The 19,348-nt window shown below is 49.4% G+C and overlaps 1 protein-coding gene and 1 long non-coding RNA gene across 4 annotated transcripts; both read right to left on the bottom strand.

Annotated features, from left to right (window-relative positions):
• Nucleotides 1-432: 432 nt before the first annotated feature.
• Nucleotides 433-11,496, bottom strand: LOC115640631. The gene is made up of 3 exons (XR_003997907.1): nt 11,184-11,496; nt 10,885-10,887; nt 433-443 (listed from the first exon to the last, which is right to left on the bottom strand). It is a non-coding gene; the product is annotated as an uncharacterized LOC115640631 (long non-coding RNA).
• On the bottom strand, nt 3,258-10,128 carry LOC115640628 (interferon-inducible GTPase 5-like). Of its 3 annotated transcripts, none has more exons than XM_030543528.1 (2): nt 10,020-10,128; nt 3,258-5,082 (listed from the first exon to the last, which is right to left on the bottom strand). In XM_030543528.1, the coding sequence occupies exon 2, from the start codon at nt 5,052-5,054 to the stop codon at nt 3,753-3,755; it is 1,302 nt and encodes a 433-aa protein (XP_030399388.1). In that variant the 5' UTR covers nt 5,055-5,082; nt 10,020-10,128; the 3' UTR covers nt 3,258-3,752. The 3 variants fall into 3 exon arrangements, with proteins under 3 accessions (XP_030399388.1, XP_030399387.1, XP_030399389.1); XM_030543527.1 differs by lacking the exon at nt 10,020-10,128 and adding an exon at nt 6,067-6,189; XM_030543529.1 differs by lacking the exon at nt 10,020-10,128 and adding an exon at nt 5,522-6,047.
• Nucleotides 11,497-19,348: the final 7,852 nt, after the last annotated feature.

Here is a 19,348-nt window from a genome sequence, read left to right as displayed (position 1 = left end):
CAGTGGGGGTGGCAGCCTTGCTGGTGAGGCTTGTTTCTCTCAGTCCCCCCATCCCAATGCTCCTATTTAGTGACCACCAGATACACAATATTGGGGGGAGGGGATGGGTCTAGTCCCACTGACGTTAATCACTCAAAGGCGCTCTGGGGATTTGAACTGTGGAAGGTTCCTCCCATTTCTGGACTCTCTCAGCTCAATGTTGTGCCAACCTGGGACATCACCTGGAGCCCGGCCGAGCCCATAGCCTGAGCCCAGGTCTTTCCCCTCCTGCAGCCCATCTGCCCGTCTATTCATCTCCTGCTTTGCTGACTTTTGCAAACCGTTTGTATGACAGATTGAGCTGGACCTTTGTCACCTTGGACATGCCAGACTGAGGCTTCTCCATGAACAGTTCCTAGGTGGGCCAAGACCCCATAAGGGACAAACCCCTGAAGCCCCTTGTCCTCATTCACATCTCCTGTCCTTGGGGAGCTTGTGAGGGTGGTAGGGCCAGAGCCTTGTTCCTGCTGGCTTTAGGGGAGAGGAGGTTGGGGGTGTCTGAACAGCAGGAAACCTGGAGGAAGAGTAGGGACATATTCCCACCAGTCACTGCTGCTCCATGGGAAATACGCTCTGTGTCTTCCCCTGAGACTCAGGAAGGTTTCTGTGATTCCCAGACCAGCCTGGATTCTCTTCAAGGTCTGATCCTGACCTTGTCCCCGGGGTATCCGAGCACTTTCCAGTCGGGTGTTATATGAGGTGACTGACATTTGTCACGTGTGATTTGGTGCCTCTCATCCTCGCTTTGCGCTGTGTGTGCAGTGGGTTTGTTCTGGGAGGTGTCACTGGCTGGCCGGCCCTTTAAGGCAAACCAAGCTCAGCCTGGCCTGTGAGCTAGCAGCGAGTCCCCAGCTGGGGGTGACAGGGCAACTTACTGATAATTGGTGACCCCGGCTGGGTCGGGGCCAGGAAAAGACGATACAAGGGAGGGGGAACCCAGGTAGGGGCAGACCCTGGAGAGAGGAGTGTGAGCCCTGGGGCCTGAAGTCCATCAGAGAGGGCAGGTACCGGAGGGAGCTCTCTGCTGGCAACTGCTGAAGGGCAGAGGGACTGAGTGAGGCCGTAGCTCATTTACATATCAACTGTGGGTGGCTTGGGGACATTGGGGTTAAATGTGGTTAAGTTTCGTTGTTGGGCTGATACTGTGGAGAGTTCCCTGGTGGGAACCAGCTGGGCAAAGCCTGAACAGTGACTGGGCTCAGGGTCTACATTCACCTAAAGACTCTGGTGCAGGCTCCCTGTTCCAGCTGCTGAAATAATTGTAACAGCCCCAGAACCGCAAAGTGGTGGCGGCTTTAGGTTTAAGGTCCAATGGACGTGTCCCCGCACAGGTTTAATCCCACTTCTGACATCATCCTAGCAGGACAGGGGGGTCGAGCCCCAAGGACCCTGATTCTCCTGCAGCCACAAACTGTGAGCGAGGGGCTGGGAGGCAAAACAAACTGAATCAGCCACTCAGGGGCCAATTGGTCTGGGCTGTGACAGATGTGCCCTGAGACAGTAGCTGGGGGAAGGTGTTGAACTGTAAATGTCTGTCCCAGCTCACACCATCCTTCCTCTTCCCTCCGCCAGCAGAGTTCTTCTCTTTAACCCTCTCTTGACTGTGCTGGTGAGTGGGCGCAGATTTGCCCAGCAAAGGTGCCCAGAGCGGATACGGGTTCCCAGGTTACTGGGTGGGGGCTCAAGTCACAATTAAGGAACTGTAGAGAATCCCCTAAGGTAAAGACCCCATCCTTCTTGCTGGCGATGCTGCTGCTTCAGGGTTTTGTTTCTTTTCCTCACAAACACCCTATGGCTGCATTCCTCCCCTCCTTATTACACTCCCCAATTAGTGATACTCGAGGGAAGAGCTCCTGTCTAGTCAGAGCAATGCCTTTAAGCAATGGTGAAATTCAGAGACACGGGCTCTTAGTCCAGATTAAATGCAAATTTATTATAATTGAAATATTAAATCATTTCTACAAGACAAGAGAGGCCCATTCTGGAGGTGTGAAAGTATTGCAGAACCAGACCTCTAATCATTATGAAAAATAAAAGCTACAAATCAATGGGTTATTGAGGGAAAGCAGAGGCTGAGGCACTGGCTATACATATGGCCAGACCAGCTGCAATGTATCGAAGTCTCCAATTGCTCAAATGAATTGTTCAATCATCGGCTCTTATAATAAACTACAGAAAAGGCTCCCACTGAGAATGGCAAATCAAGGAGCAATAGATGTACATAAACTCAGCATCAAACACTAGAGCCTCTCTCCGCACAAACTCACCAGCCGTGAATGGGGGCACAGCCCAGAGCACAAGTTACAGCCACACTCAGACAGGTAATTATCAAGCAGCCCATATGGGTTTATCAGCCAGACACATCTTGACCCTTCTCCATTTAAATCCAGGGCCACTCACAGGATTAATAGCACAGCCAGACACAGGTGCTTCCCTGGACAAATCTACCTGTGCATAATGGGCTGGTTAAACCTATGAGCATAGAGGCAGAATTACAAGGATCAGTCTAAGCATTTCTTAATCTATTATTGTCTCAGAGTAACATCTGTTGGGAGACGGCCCTGTTGCGCTAGGTGCTGTACAGACACAGAACAAAAGGATAGGCCCCGCCCCTGCCCCTGAGAGCGACAGTCTAAGACTAAATAGCAACAGAGAGTCCTGTGGCACCTTATAGACTAACAGACGTATCGGAGCATGAGTTTTCGTGGGTGAATATCCACTTCATCAGGTGAGCGTTCTTGCGTCTGACAAAGTGGATATTCGCCCATGAAAGCTCATGCTCCAATACGTCTGTTAGTCTACGAGGTGCCACAGGATTCTATGTTGCTTTTTACAGATCCAGACTAACATGGCTACCCCTTTGATACTTGAATCTAAGACTAGACCAAGCAGGCAGGTGCTCCAGGCAGACGGGGGAATACAAGGGAGCAGGGAGATGGTTGGGATAATGCAATGAGCAGCGCTCCCAGAGCTCAAGCTGCGGGCCATTGTCGAGGGATCCGGAGGGTCCATGGCGGGGGTGAGGCTGAAGGAGGTGTTTGCAGGAGGTCAGTCAGGGGGCTTTGTGGGAGGTTACAGGCCGCTCCTCCCCAGACAGGGGCAGCCTGGGGGAAAGTGTGAAAGCGTCTGTGCTCAAAAACCTGTTTTGTTGGCCTGGGGTCCTGCGGTGACGAGGGAGGAATTGGCACCAGGGAGTCGTCACCCAAGCCAGGTCAGGATTTAGGGTTTTTACGATTGTGTCTGAGTGAATTTACTCACATGCCCAAGCCCAGGCTGCAATTTCAGGGCAACGGGAACCAAGAAATGGAAAATCTGTGGCTAGAACAAGTCATCGTTGGTGTCGCTCCCTGTCATTTCCCGGAGAAGAGTTTGATGGGCTCTGCCATGGCCCTGCTCTCTGCTGGGGCCTGAAATAACCATTCCCTGAGGTCCCTGCAGAGAGTGTGAGGCACTCGGGACCCTGTGGAGCTTTATCACAACTTGGCCTCTTTTGCTGGGGAAATGAAGACAAAGAAAAGAACAGGGTCAGTCAGAATCCCCCCTGTCCATTTTATGGCTGAATTAAATTCAATATGTCATGGTGGGTGGGAGACCTCAGTGGAAATGGGGCTCAGAGCTCAGTTCTGGTGAAGTTTCCCACCTGATGCAGAAAGGCAGCAATTTTATGAGACTTTGAGCTCCGAGCTCCAGCCACGTGCTGATGTTTCTTCCTTTCAAGGGGTGCGGGTGTTTTTGTCCTTTTTCTCCAAGTTTGAAATGGCTTCGTCCATAACCACCTCCAGAACTCGTACAGCATCAGCAGCAACATCATCCAGGAAACTCTTCAACATTAAGTATGTGGTAGGGAGAGAAACTGCTGCAGCTGCCACAGAACCTACCACAGCACCTGCCACGGGTATAAATTTTAAAAACAATGTAGCATATTGCACTGCCCCAGCTGCGCACTTGGTTAGTATTTTAATTACAAGATCTTTTGTTATTTCCTCACACAGAGGGGATTTTATAACGGCCTTCAGTTCTTCAATAGGCTTGTTAGCCTGCCTAGCAAGTTTAGCAAGAGCATTTTCACTGAGACCGAAGTCCCTGCAGTACTCTTTCAGGGACGTCACCAGTATGGTAGCATCACAAGCAATGGAGAGACCCGGGAGAGGAATAGCAGCAACTGCGCATGATACCACACTTTTAAACCATATCTGTGTTTGCAGCTGTTGTTTTTTCTTCTCCAAGATTTCTTTAGAAGTATTGGACAGAGATCGTAGAAGAGCGAGTCTCTTGTGACTGGGGAGCTCATCCACTAGCGTTTCCTGCAATTTGGGAAAATCGTACTTGCCTAAGTCCAATCTAGATACAAGAAAAACCCGTGGGGAGCGCCCCCCTCCTGTTTTCAGCCATTGGATGCAGTTCTCTCTGATGCCCTCGAGGATCGCACTCTCACTGTACTGATGTGGCCTTTTCACAGAAGCATTGCTCTGCTTCAGTTTTCCCTCCGCGTCATAGTATCGGTTTTCATTTGTCAAATCCTGATCCACCTTGGAGCGCACAAAGTAAAACTTCTTCCCCAGTCTCTGGATCTCCTGGGTGAGTTGAATGTCGTCGGATGTGAAGCGGGTGCAGGAGATGATGATAAAAAAGTCGTAGCGGCTGAACTGCACCTGTTTGAGGTACGTGTCTGGTTCAAACTTTGGGGCCCCGATCCCTGGCAGATCCCAGATGGTTACATTTGGGTATGTAGGATGTGGGTAAGCAGTGGGCTCCATTGTCGTTTCATTCACCCCCGTCTCAGAAGCACCTTTATCTGTATCCTCCAGGCCCCGGATGGCATTGACAAAGGACGATTTTCCAGAGCCTGTCTTCCCCGTGACAGCGATGTTGACAGTGATTTTATCAGCCATCTCCAGAGCCTCTTTCGCATTAGCAGCTGCTTCATTGAGATTTCCTTTCCCAACAGCTGCCTTCAGTGCTTCCATATCCTCTTCAGGTATCTTGGGAAGCTCGTTATCATCTGACCCAGCCATGGCAGCTCCAGTGCACTGCTCAGCCTGCCTGCAAAGAGACAATGAGATATTCCATGTACAGTTAGTTTAGACAGCTCACATGTGAAGGTCCAGTGGGAGTTTGGGCAGGAAATGGGAAAGGTGGAGTTAGGGTGATACTTTTCACTCAGCTCAAGCACATAACCTTAACTCTGCCCCCTTAGGAATGCCAGGAGAGATACCCCCTCTGTTTTTCTGGGGATGGAAGGGCCCACACAACGTGTGACACGTGAGGAAAGGATTAGTATTTTCCCAACAGGAAGCCAAAGAATTTCCTTACAGAAAGAAGTAGTTTCCCACAAAGTGCTTGGGATGGGTAATGGCTCCCAATCAGCCTGCTGGGGCTTCTCCCACCTTGCAGATCTCAGCGAGTCCACAGGGAAGGGAAGAAGAACCCCAGACCCCTCAAGCCTTCTGTTCTCTACACAAGCTCTAGCCCTTCATCCCACCTTGAATCTAGAGCAGGAGTCTCCTCCTAGAGCTTCCAGGAGAGCCAGAGTGTGCGGGAGAGGGGACTGGGTGACTATCAAGGGCTTGGACAAAGGCAGGGGCATTTTTCTCCCTTCCTGTGTGCATGAGAGGAGAACCCCCACTGGGCCTCAGTCTCATTAGTTCTACCAGTGTCTGCAATGGAGCTTCTGTTGGCTTAAGCATATCACACAGGATGTGAAATTTTTCACAGCCCTGAGCGATGTAATTAGGTCGACCTAATTCTGCAGTGTAGACCATCTCTTAGAGGAAGCAGAGGGACAGAGTTTCTTGGGCACAGAGCCCACTGGAGGGCAGGCATGGGGATTTTGGAGCGAGGAAACTGCCTGTGACTCTTTCTGCTGTGTTCAGAAACTACAACTGTGTGTGCGCTCTGTGCAAATAAACAAGATCACACCAAGACCAGACCTGACTTGTCTTTGATTTCTCCTCCTAATGCAACTAGCCCTGCAAATAATGGTGAACCCTATGGCCCCAAGAGACAAAAGCATTAAGTGAGACTTTCATTTTCACAATCTCCCTCAGTCATTCCCTGTGCCTGTAGAGAGTCATTTATGGAGAACCCCCTGGTTGCCCAGTCTGTAGGATGGCGTCAGAGATGGTATGAATTGTCCTTTGGGAGGAAAGAGGGAAAGTTAGTTTAGACGAGCTGGAGCGGCTGCTGCTGTTGATGCTGTCACAGTCTGACCCCGCCGGGTTTAAGGCAAATCCAGACAAACACACACAAAAGGGGAGAGGAAAGAACAGCAAAGGGAGAAAATGCAGCTTCTGTCCCTGGGGCTGACTCTCACTTCCAGCCATGAGGCTGGAGAAACACAGGCCCAGCCCGTGGTCTGACCAGCCTCTCCTGCACCTGGCAAACTCATGCTGGCACCTGGATGTTTAAGGCCTCGCTTTTAGCTGCATTATTGGTCACAGGCTCACAGCCCACGTGCAAAGGGTAGAATTGTCTTGGCCAGTGAAGCTGAATCCTTAGCAGACAGAGGCAAAAGGCAGAGAGAAAAGGGGTAGAAATAAGGTGGAGAAGCACAATGCCCTAAGACGGACTGGGGTGTCCTCAAGAATCCATCTCACATCCCAGGTGGTGTTTAGCAGATTCAGCTGGAGCTGGTGGTGTCACGTGGCTCCCTCTCTGACCTGCTCTGGTCAGCACGTCTCTGAGGATGAGGAGAACAAGGCCCAGTGGTGTCCCGATGGACCCTGGGGTCCCAGGAGACAGTGAGGGTGGCAGCCTTGCTGGTGAGGCTTGTTTCTTTCAGTCCTCCCATCCCAATGCTCCTATTTAGTGACCCCCAGATACACAATATCCAGGTGGGGGGATGAGTCTAGTCCCGTTGACATTAATCACTCAAAGGCGCTCTGGGGATTTGAACTGTGGAAGGTTCCTCCCATTTCCAGACTCTCTCAGCTCATTCTCGTGCCAGCCTGGGACTTCACCGGAGCCCGGCCGAGCCCATAGCCTGAGCGCAGCTCTTTTCCCTCCCTCCGTCCCGTCTGTTGGTCTCCCACTTTGATGACTTTTGCAGTTTGTGTGACAGGCTAAGTTGGCCTTTTGTCACCTTGGACATGCCGGATTGTGTCATTGGGGCCAGCGCTGATGGCAGGGGGACAGTGCCCCCTACTGAGCACGGTGACCCCTAGCGCCATACTGGGACATTGGGGCCAGCACAGACTGTGAGGGGAAAGCACCTTCAGTATAAATCCCACCCCACCCCTTGCAGCACCACACTGCCCGTCGAGCTCCCTGCCCCTTCCTGAATCCCCCCAACCTGCTCCCTGCAGCACAGCACCCCCTGATGAGTCCCCCCCCCTTCCTTGAAGCATGGCACCCATTGCTGAGTCCCCTGCCACCCTCACTGCAGCGTGGTGCCCCCTACTGAGCCTCCCAGTAATACAGCGCTGCCTCCTGAGTCCCCACCCCCGGTTCATATCCATGCAGCGTGGGGCTCTCTGCTGAACCTAAATAACCCCTCCCTGCATGAGCCCCTGTCCCATCCCTGCAGCATGGCAGCCTTTAATGATAGTTGTAGCCACCACAGCTGAGATTTCTCTCCCCGGCCCTGTTAACAGCTACACACTGGGAACGTTTCACAGCACGACCATTAACCCTAAAGGATAAAATTCTGTCACAGAGATCATGGATTCCAGGACTTTCTGAGATCTCTGGGACATTTTCCGCTTCAGCCCTGGGGTGTGTGTGTGTGTGGGGGGGAGATGTCAGCAGGCTTGTGCCCCGGAGCTCTGAGCTGCTGCAGCTGGTGCCTTAGGGCCCTGAGGCACCGCGGGCCCTGGAGCTGTCAGCAACCACAGTGCAGGTGCTAGACCCACCCCCCTGCCCCCCACAGCGGGGCTCAGGCTCTCTTCCCCCCGCACCATGGGGCTCGAGCTTCAGTCACCGCCCATCAGCCCCTCCCCACATTATTTTTGGTTATTGCCTGCGACCTGTCCCTGACTTCCTAAAATTAACCGTGACAAAATCTTCACCTTACCCCCACCACACTGTAACGCAATGTACAGAAGAAGGGAGAAGCCCTGAGGAATCACATGGCAACCACGTGGCCTAGTGGAGAGACCCCTGGACTGGGACTATCCCTAGCTCTGCCACTGGTCTGTTGAGTGACCTTGGGCAAGTCACTTCTCCTCCCTGTGCCTCAGTTTCCCACCTGTATAATGGGGATACTGATGTAAAGCTGTTTGAGATGTCCTGATGTAAAGCACCATGGAACACTTCAGTGTTTTGATAATTACCTAGGCACAGTAGCATGGCAACTGCAAACCTAGGCAGGGACGACAGCTGTGTAAATGGCCACGAACTCTCACCGACAACCATTTCTCTTTCAATTTAAAACACTAGGAAGTTAAATAGCAAAAACTTCACTGAAGCAGAGTTCAGGTTGCCCAGTGAGAGCTCCTGCCCTTCCAGAGCAGTGAGTTCAGCAGAACTCCAACTTCAGAAACAGAGTTAGGGCAAAGGCCCACATCACCTTAGCTCTGCCCCCTTAACTCTACATTTCATGGTCTTCAGACATTTGAGTTTTGCTGAACTTGACATTCTGGAAGGGCCCAAGGTGTCACTGGGCACCTTTTCTCTGTGTTAAGGAAGGTTTTGGCTGCTTAATCTATCCCTGCCCACCTCCCTGGAGCACAGCACCCCCTCCTGACCGTCCCAAACTTCTGCTGAGTCCTGCCTCCCTGCAGCACCACACCCATACTGAGCTCCTTGCCCCCAGGGCCACCTGGGTGGGGGGCAAGTGGGACAATTTGCCCCAGACCTCGGGACCAGCAAGCCCTGACCAAGAATCCCTTTCCTCACCCAGCGGCAGTCTGGGTCTTTGGTGGCACTTCAGCAGCAGGGGGCCCTTCAGTCACTCAGGGTCTTTGGCAGCATTTCGGCGACGGGTCCTTCAGTGCTGCCGAAGACACTGAGTGATTGAAGGCCCCCCTGCCGCAAGCCTGGGAGGGGAGGAGAATTGGAGCGGCACCGGCATGCGTGGCAGAGGAGGTGGAGCGGAGGTGAGCTGGGGAGGGCTCCCCGGATGGAGTTAGCTTCCGCGGGGGGGCTCCCTGGGCAGGGTTAGCTGCAGAGGGTGGGTAGCTGCTGTGGGGGCCGCAGGATCCCCAGGTGGCGGGTTGGGTTAGCTGCCATGGTGGGTGGGGTTAGCTGCTGCAGGGGAGGCTCCTCTGGTGAGGGAGTGGGGGGGTGGTTAGCTGCCATGGGGGGGGGGAAGGGGGCACAAGGTGGATGTTTCGCCTAGGGTGCAAAACTTCCTTGCACTGGCCCTGCCCCGTCCCCTCAACTTCTTGCAGAACAGCCCCCCTACTGAGCCCTCACCCCACTCCATGCAACATGATGCCTGTAACTGATGCCCACCACCCGACTCCTGCAGCACAACATGCCAGCCAGCTACCTGCAGTCCAGTGCTCCCAGGACCGGCACTAGGGGTTTTAGCGCCCTAGGCACACGGCAATTTCACCACCCCGCCCGCTGCTCCCGCGGCTCCGGTGGAGCTGCCGCAGTCGTGCCTGCGGGAGGTCCACCGGAGCCACGCGAGCAGCCGACCGTCCGCAGGCACGACTGCGGCAGCTCCACCGGAGCCGCCTGCCGCCTCCTCCGGCAAAACGCCGCCCACCAATAATCCTGACACCCTAGGCGATTGCCTAGGCCGCCTAAATGGAAGCACCGGCCCTGAGTGCTCCCAGCTGAGCATCCAGCCACCTTCCCTGGGGCATTGCACCTCCTATGAGACCACCAACCTCTCCTTGGAGCACAGCGCCCCCTACTGAGATGCTGCCCCACTCCCAGAAACACAACACTGCCTAATTAGCCCCTGACCTGCTCCTTGCGCCCCAGTGCCCCCAACTAAACTGTGGAAGGCAAGTCGCCCCACCATTGCACCCTCCTCCCCTCCTGGTTGCACCTATGGTTTAACAAGCCGCGACCAGAAAAGAATCTCTCACCGTTATTCCCAAAACACTTCCGTTCTTCTCAGCTTTATTGAAGTAGAACAGATGGGCCAGTCTTCAGTTGTGATCTCGACACACAGATACACAGACACACACACACACGGCTCCTCCTTATATACTGAGCAGAGACCTTGATCTGATTAATATCGAAAGTGAAGGCAGCAAGTCTCAGATCAGCTGCAAAGCTCGTCCCACACCCATAGGACAGACTGCCTAAGCAGGCCTGTTTGCTTCCTCTTCAGAGATGGTAAACAGTGTAATTGCCACAGTTATGTTACCAGGCAGCTCTTTCTAAGCAGGCACATTTATTCTTAAGCTAAATGCAATACAGATAAACCATATTAAAAACAATAAAAGTGTTTTATTTGGTTGTCATGGTGATAGACTCTTGTGTTGCTATGGCAACTGAGTTAGATTATTAGGGGATAGCCCAGCCTGTTTGGGCTGGCGGTTGGTTAGTTCTGTGTGTAGCAATAAATGCTGCTCCAAGGTTTACAGTTCTCTGTGTTTCCAGGGATTTCTTCCTAAACCTGTTGTCCCCAAGGATCATATAACAACGAGCCATGAGGGTGGGATCTCTGTGCTGCCCCAGCAACAGAAGGAAGTAGAAGATAAGGTACAAAAACAAACAACCCTCGTTTGCTGCTGGAAGGGGGTGATAACTGGCTTGTTTGCTCTGACTGTGCAAACTGAAACTAAAACCATGGCTACACTTACAGGGCCACTAGAACCTTTTGAGGAGACTATAGTGCAATGGCCTGTGTATACTGAGCGTTTTGAGCTTTTTGTTATTGCAAATGACATTACAGAGGAGAAGAAGGTGCCAATATTTGTAAGGGTTGTAAGGGCTAAGACCTACTCCCTGCTACGCAGCTTACTACACCCTGTTAAGCTAGAGACCAAATCTTACAGTGACATTGTGGAAATCCTGGGGTCCCATTTTTCCCCAAAACCACTGGTAATTGCTGAAAGATACAGGTTCCACAAAAGAGCCCAGAAAGAAGACGAAACAGTTGTACAATTTGTAGCAACTTTGAAAAGGCTTGTGGAACACTGTGAATTTAAGGAGATGTTGAATGATGCCCTACGTGACAGGTTAGTGTGTGGCCTGCCCAGTGAAGCTATATGGAAGCGCCTATTGACAGAGGCTCCACTTACCTTACAGAAGGCCATTGATATTGCTGTCTACATGGAACTGGCTACAAAGGAGGCACAATCCATCGGTGCATCCCCTAGGGTGCATGAGGTGTCACAAGAATCTACCCACAAAACTGTGGGGAGTCAGGAATGTTACCCCTGTGGTAAGCCGGGTCACCATGCATCAGAATGCTAGTGTAAGGACCTGGTGTGTCGACACTGTGGCAAAAAGGGACACATTGAGTGTGCCTGTAAACAAAAGAAAAGGAGGCCTGTGGTCTGGCCAACCAAAAAGGGAAATCTGCATATCCTAGAGCAGACTCAGGATGACCAAGGAGATACCTCCTCACAAGAAAAAGAGCCACTGGCTTTGACAGTGGGCTCACATGAATTCTGGGTAACCCCATTGTTGGATGGCAAACCTATACGCATGGAACTGGACAAAGGTGCAGCTGTTTCGCTGGTCTCAGAGACGGTGTATAAAGAAAAGCTACAGCATCTTCCGCTTAAAGCAACAAAAACAGTGCTGAAGACATATCCGGGAGAAGCTGTGCCCATGTTGGGCACTACTGATGTTTAGGTGGAGCTCAATGGACAGGCTGCTAAATTGCCACTGTTTGTGGTGAGAGGTAATTACCCAGCCTTGATGGGTAGGTCTTGGCTTAGGAAGATCCAGCTGAATTGGGCAGAAGTGCACCAAGTGACTAAAGAAGAAACCGGTCTTATCACTATACTAAGGAAACATGCTGCTGTTTTTGGAGAGGATCTGGGACATATGAAGGGAATCACTGTGACATTGAACATTAAACCTGACCGTCAGCCAAAATATCTGAAAGCCAGAACTGTGCCATATGCCATCAGGCCGAAAGTCGAAGCGGACCTGGAGCACCTGGTCACAAATGGAGTCCTAATACCAGTTACCCATAGCCCATGGACAACTCCTATTGTTCCAATAGTGAAGAAAGATGGCTCTCTCCAGATTTGTGGTGATTTTAAGGCCACTGTCAACCCAGTGTTATGTGCACAGCAATACCCGCTACTCCGCATCCATGACCTCTTTGCAAGCCTGGCTGGGGGACAAAAGTTCAGTAAGATTGATCTGAGTTAAGCATATTTACAGATGCACATTGATGAAAAGTCCCAAGAGCTATTGACTATTGTGACGCATAAGGGGCTTTATCGATATTGTTGCCTACCCTTCGGAATAACATCTGCTCCCGGCCTGTTCCAGAGGGCTATGAATCAGATCTTGTGTGGCTTGCCAGGAGTCTAGTGCTATCTGGATGATATCCTAGTCACTGGAAGGAATGAGGAGGATCACCCTACAAAGACTGGAAGAGTATGGACTGCGAGTCTGCAAAGACAAGTGTGAATTCTTCTAGCACTCTGTTGAATATTTGGGACACATCATTGATGCTACAGGTCTTCGTAAGACCCCTGCCAAAGTTAAGGCTATTGTGGAGGCTCCCCTCATCGAAATGTTAGCCAGCTTTACTCGTTTCTAGGACTTTTGAACTATTATGGAAAGTTCATCTCACAGTTAGCCACACTGCTAAAACCACTTCACGAACTCCTTGGGCAGAACAAGGCCTGGAAGTGGACTGAAGCGTGTGATGTTGCATTTAACAAAGCTAATGATGCATTGCTAAATTCTGAAGTTCTGATGCACTTTGATCCATCCTTACCCCTACAGTTGGCCTGCGATGCATCCCCTTATGAAGTGGGAGCAGTCATGTCACACATTATACCTTCGGGAGAAGAGAGACCTATTGCTTTTGCTACACGCACTCTAAGCAAAGCAGAAACTAACTACACCCAAATCGAACATGAGGCATTGGGAATCGTTTTCGGAATTCAGAATTTTCATCAGTACCTGTTCGGACAGAACCATCGACCCCTGACTTCAATTTTTGGACCCCACACAGGCATTCCCCTATTAGCTGCTAGTCATATGCAACGGTGGGCATTGTTGCTTTCCGCATACACATATGACATCAAATATCGGAAATCCACTCTGCACGGCAATGCGGATGGTCTCTCAAGGCTGCTGTTGTCAGTCAACTGTCGAGATATTGCCCAGAAGGAAATCTTTTACTTTGAACAAGTAGAGAATACACCTATCACCGCTATTCAGATAACGAAGGCAACTCGAGTTGACCCAATATTGTCCCAAGTTATGGACCTGGTGATGCATGGAACATCTCGGTGAACCTCTCTGGTCTCACCTGACCTTGTTACCTACATGTCCAGGAGGACGGAATTATCAGTCCAATCTAGTTGTTTGTTGTGAGGGAGACGTGTCATTATCCCACCACCACTGAGATTGCAGATGTTAGAACAGCTCCATTCCAGGCACTGTGGAATAGTGCGCATGAAGGAAATTGCACGAAGCTATTTTTGGTGGCCTGGGTTGGACAGTGCTATTGAAGAGAAGGCAAGAGCTTGTATGTGTTACTGAAATGTCGGGTCCGCCTAGCTGAGAGCCAATGACAGCCAGACAGGATAAGGAAAGGTTGCTTTATTCTGCAGAAGAAAGGAGAGTTCTGTACCTTGGTACAAAAAGCTCTACTCCATACAAAAACCAAGAATCTTTTATACACACACAGAGGCTTCGGTCGTGTTAGCATTTGATTGGTGATTAGCAAACCCTGCACTTCTGCAATCTGCTCAGCAAAAACCAGCTTAAACTGCCTCAAGACTGATAAGGCTGTTTATTCATGTTTTTTCTTTTAAGCAATTGACCCTGTATACTGTCAACTGGATATAGAGACCATTTTTATGTCCTTTCCTTTCTTTTTATATAAAGCTTTCTTTTTAAGACCTGTTGGAGTTTTTCTTTAGTGGGGACTCCAGGGAATTGAGTCTGCAGCTCACCAGGGAATTGGTGGGAGGAAGAAGTCAGGAGGAAAATCTCTTTGTGTTAAATTTGCTCAGCCTGACTTTGCATACCCTCTGGGTGAGGGAGAAGAGAGATTAGACCTCTTGGTACTTGTGTTTCCAGGACTGGAAGCAGGGAATCTCCTAGGGTCGTCCAAGGAGGGGAGCCTGGGAGGAAGTAACAAGGAAACAAGGGGAGGGGGTTATTTCCCTTTGTTGTAAGACTCAAGGCATCTGAGTGTGGGGATCCCCCAGCGAAGGTTTTGGGGAGACCACAGTGAGCTAGGCACTGTATAATTCCTGGCTGGTGGCAGCATTATCAGATCCAAGCTGGTAATTAAGTTTGGAGGTTTCATGCTAACACCCATATTTTGGACGCTAAGGTCCAGATCTGGGAAGAAATGTTATGTCAGGCCCATGCCCAAGACACTTTCGGGTGCAACAACACCAGAAGTCCGCTGTAATCCACCTAGAGACAGAAGGCCCCTCGTTGGCTGGATCTTTAGCTAGGGCGAACCTATGTTATGGGGCAAAATAATCCCTGGGGTTTAGCCGGGAATGAAGGCAGTCTACCCTCCTTCTCTAGTCTAGTGTGTGTTTTATTTTGGAGACATTCTTATTAAGGGGGAAGGAATATGTTGTGTATTTGGTTGTTGTGGTAATAGAATCTTGTGTTGCTATGGCAACTGAGTTAGATTATTAGGGGATAGCCCAGCCTGTTTGGGCTGGCGGTTGGTTAGTTCTGGTGTAGCAATAAAATGGCTGTTTCAAGGTTTACAGCTCTCGGTGTCTCCAGGGGTTTCTTCCTAAATCTGTTGCCCCCAAGGATATAACAAAAAGCACCTACCCACATGCTAATAAACTCACCAGAGATCCCCCCAACTCCAACAGGAGCTGAGCTCTGGCTGGGATCAGCCCTTCAAACCCCACCCACGGGTTTCTCTGGGGACACAAATTCCTAACAGCTTTTGCTCAGAATAAGCACTGACTTGCATGGGCCTCAGCAGGCCCAGTCCTTGCAGCCCTTTCCTAAGCATTGGGGAATCCTGGGACCAGCGATCCTGTCCATTTGCAGGTGGCGGTGCTTCTCTGGACACGTTACAACCTGACTGACATCCCCACTGTTCTCAGCCACTGTAATTACCCCACCTCCTGCACATATAGACAATCTCTGGCCCACGTAGATATATGAACAACTGCATTTCATACAACAGACTGCAAAGATGATAAACTTAACGTGATAAGCTTGGTCCAGGATATTGCTGTAGTATCTTTGGGGGCCGAAAGTTGAGGAAGGATCATGTGAGAATAGAGAGCAGGAAGCTTACAAAGCAACCATTTATTTACAGACACTGCACTGACCTGGCCAGCCAGATAGAACTGGCTGGCTATCCCCTAATAATCTAACTCAGTTGCCATAGGAACAAAAACCACGACAACCAAATACACAACAATTGCCATTTTTGTTACGGTTGTTATTGCAGGCGTTGTCTGTGACTGATGAAATGACTTGTTGACGTGGCTTTAATGTATCAGTTATGTCAATGCACATGCCATGAAAGGAATTCCACAGGCCGATCAATCACGAGAAAGGAATTTTCATCGCCCCTTTGTCATACACAAGCACGGTCTATAAAGGGGGGATTTTCTGACAGGTACTTGGAATTGTTCAGGCTGCAGTACCACTTCCCCACATCAGTGATGTATTTACACTCCTGTATCATGATGATTAATCTTCGACCAATAATATTTGATTAGGGGTCCTATAAAGGTGGCCAGCCAGCCAGGCAGCGGCATAGGCAGCTGCAGCAGCACAGGAGTCAGCAAACAGAGCTGTAAACAGGAGAGTTTCAGCAGGAGTTTACAGGAGGAGTTTGCAGGGGAGACTTAGAGACCAAGGCAGAGGAACTGACAGGCTAGTGAAGAGAATGGGTGGTGGTCTGCTAGTGTTCTGGTGCCTGTTGGGGGTTTGTTTTGGTTTGTGTTTCCTGGACTAACAGGTTTTAGGTGGGGAGGCTATGACCAATACAGAGGCAGCAGTGAAAGACGCAATGAGGATGACTGGATGTGGAAGCTGTGGCATGTACATGATCTTGGAGGGGGTACGTGAAAAGAGTTTCGTCTACATGAAGCGCCGCCTGATAGAGCTGATGGAAGAAAGGATCCAAGGATCTGAGAGGCAGGTGGAAACTCTGGTTGAGTTTAGAAGGGGGTCCGAGCAGATGATGGAGCAAAGACATGAGGAGGCTGAAGGGAAAAGCTCAGACTTGCAGATGGAAGCAGGACCAAAGAACTCTGAGGGGAGACTGCTGGGTGAGGAAAGTGGACAAGGGAAGCATGTGACTAAGAGAACCAGGCAGAGGAAGAGACGGGCCAGTGAAGGAGAAATAGAGCTCAGGAACAGGTTTGCAGAGTTGGAAAATGAAGAAGGGGCACAGCAGCTGGTCGCTAAGGTGAGAGGACAAGGAAGAAGAGAAGAGTAGTTAGTCCTATAGGAAGGGGGGAAGAGTCAATGGAGACAACACCAAATATGAGCTCCAGGAGGATACGGGATGGGTTGCAGAGGATTGCAAGGGACAATAGAAATCGAGAGGACTTGCAGCCAGAGGGAACGGGGATAGACCGGAGAATCGCACCATCACCAGGAAAAGGCAGGTCTACGTGATTGGGGACTCCTTACTGAGAAGAATAGACAGGCCTGTAACTAGAGCTGATCGGGAGAACAGAAGGGTGTGCTGTCTGCCGGGTGCTAAGATACGGGACGTGGACCTGAGGCTGAAGAGGATCCTAACGGGAGCGGGAAAGAATCCGCTGATTGTCCTTCATGTGGGAACGAATGATACAGCTAGATTCTCACTGGAACGTATCAAGAGAGACTATGCCAGACTGGGGAAGACGCTTAAGGAAATTGAGGCTCAGGTGATCTTCAGTGAGATTCTACCTGTTCCTAGAGAAGGGCAACTAAGGTGTGACAAGATTATGGCGATCAACAGATAGCTCCGGCATTGGTGCTATAAGGAGGGCTTTGGGATGTATGGCCACTGAGAAGCATTCATGGACAGAGGACTGTTCTCTCAGGATTGACTTCACCTAGGTAAGGAGGGAAATAGACTTCTAGGATGGAGGCTGGCACAACTGATTAAGAGAGCTTTAAACTAGGAATTTTGGGGAGATGGTTGGGAGATGTCCAGGTAATCTCCATGCCGGAATTTAACATTGAGAGGGAAGAAAACAAAGTAAGAGAGGATACAGCCGTGGGCAGAAGAATAGACATAAGGAGGAAGGGTAGTGTAGATACCAGTCTAATAGGTGATACTGGTGGTAGAATGTCTGTGCCTAACCGGGTAAAGAATGTCAGTGAAGCCAAATGGCAAAAATTAAGATGTTTGTACACTAATGCGAAGCGCCTAGGTAACAAAATGGAGGAACTAGAGCTACTGGTGCAGGAAGTGAAACCGGATATTATAGGGATAACAGAAACATGCTGAAATAGTAGTCATGACTGGATTACAGGTATTGAAGGGTCTGTGCTGTTTAGGAAATACAGAAATAAAGGCAAAGGTGGTGGAGTAGCATTGTATAGCAATGATGAGGTTAACTGTAAAGAAATAAGAAGTGATGGAATGGGTAAGACAGAGTCTGTCTGGGCAATAATCACATTGGGAAAGAAAGCTACTAGAGCCTCCCCTGAGATAGTGCTTGGGGTGTGCTACAGACCGCCGGGATCTGATTTGGATATGGATAGAGACCTCTTTAACGTTTTTAATGAAGTAAACATTAATGGGATTTGTGTGATCATGGGAGACTTTAACTTCCCGGATATAGACTGGAGGACAAGTGCTAGTAACAATAATAGGGCTCAGATTTTTCTGGATGTGATAGCTGATGGATTCCTTCACCAAGTAGTTGAAGACCCAACAATAGGGGATGCCATTTTAGATTTGGTTTTGGTGAGTAGTGAGGTCCTCATAGAAGAAATGGTTCTAGGGGACAACCTTGATTCGAGTGATCATGAGCTAATTCAGTTCAAACTAGATGGAAGGATAAACAAGAATAGATCTGTGACTAGGGTTTTTGATTTCAAAAGGGCTAACTTTAAAGAATTAAGGAAATTAGTTAGGGAAGTGGATTGGACTGAAGAACTTGTGGATCTAAAGGCGGAGGAGGTCTGGAATTATTTCAAGTCAAAGTTGCAGAAACTATTGGAAGCCTGCATCCCAAGAAAGGAGAAAAAATCATAGACAGGAGTTGTAGACCAAGCTGGATGAGCAAGCATCTCAGAGAGGTGATTAAGAAAAAGCAGAAAGCCTACAAGGAGTGGAAGATGGGAGGGATTAGCAAGGAAAGTTACCTTATTGAGGTCAGAACATGTAGGGATAAAGTGAGAAAGGCCAAAAGCCATGTAGAGTTGGACCTTGCAAAGGGAATTAAAACCAATAGTAAAAGGTTCTATAGCCATATAAATACGAAGAAAACCAAGAAAGAAGAAGTGGGACCGCTAAACACTGAGGATGGAGTGGAGTTTAAGGATAATCTAAGCATGGCCCAATATCTAAACAAATAATTTGCCTCAGTCTTTAATGAGGCTAATGAGGAGCTTAGGGATAATGGTAGGATGACAAATAGGAATGAGGATATGGAGGTAGATATTACCACATCCGAGGTAGAAGCCAAACTCAAAACAGCTTAATGGGACAAAATTGGAGGGCCCAGATAATCTTCATCCAAGAATATTAAAGGAACTGGCACATGAAATTGCAAGCCCATTAACAAGAATTTTTAATGAATCAGTAAACTCAGGGGTTGTATTGTACGACTGGAGAATTGCTAACATAGTTCCTATTTTTAAGAAAGGGGAAAAAAAAGTGATTTGAGTAACTATAGGCCTGGTAGTTTGATATCTCTATTTTGATAACTATAGGCCTGTTAGTTTGATGTAAGGTCTTGGAAAAAATTTTGAAGGAGAAAGTAGTTAAGGACATTGAGGTCAGTGGCAATTGGAACAAAATACAACATGGTTTTACAAAAGCTAGATCGTGCCAAACCAACCTGATCTCCTTCTTTGAGAAGGTAACAGATTTTTTAGGCAAAGGAAATTCAGTGGCTCTAATTTACCTCGATTTCAGGAAGGCATTGATACGGTTCCACATGGGGAATTAGTAGTTAAATTGGAAAAGATGGGGGTCAATATGAAAATGGAAAGGTGGATAAGGAACTGGTTAAAGGAGAGACTACAACGGGTCATACTGAAAGGTGAACTGTCAGGCTGGAAGGAGGTTACAAGTGGAGTACCTCTGGGATCGGTTTTG

This window comes from Gopherus evgoodei, unplaced genomic scaffold (assembly GCF_007399415.2).
Source record: "Gopherus evgoodei ecotype Sinaloan lineage unplaced genomic scaffold, rGopEvg1_v1.p scaffold_31_arrow_ctg1, whole genome shotgun sequence".
NCBI classification, from domain to species: Eukaryota; Metazoa; Chordata; order Testudines; family Testudinidae; genus Gopherus; species Gopherus evgoodei.
The sequence above is the reverse complement of the archived record's forward strand: the minus strand, read 5'-3'. Positions and strand labels throughout refer to the sequence as shown.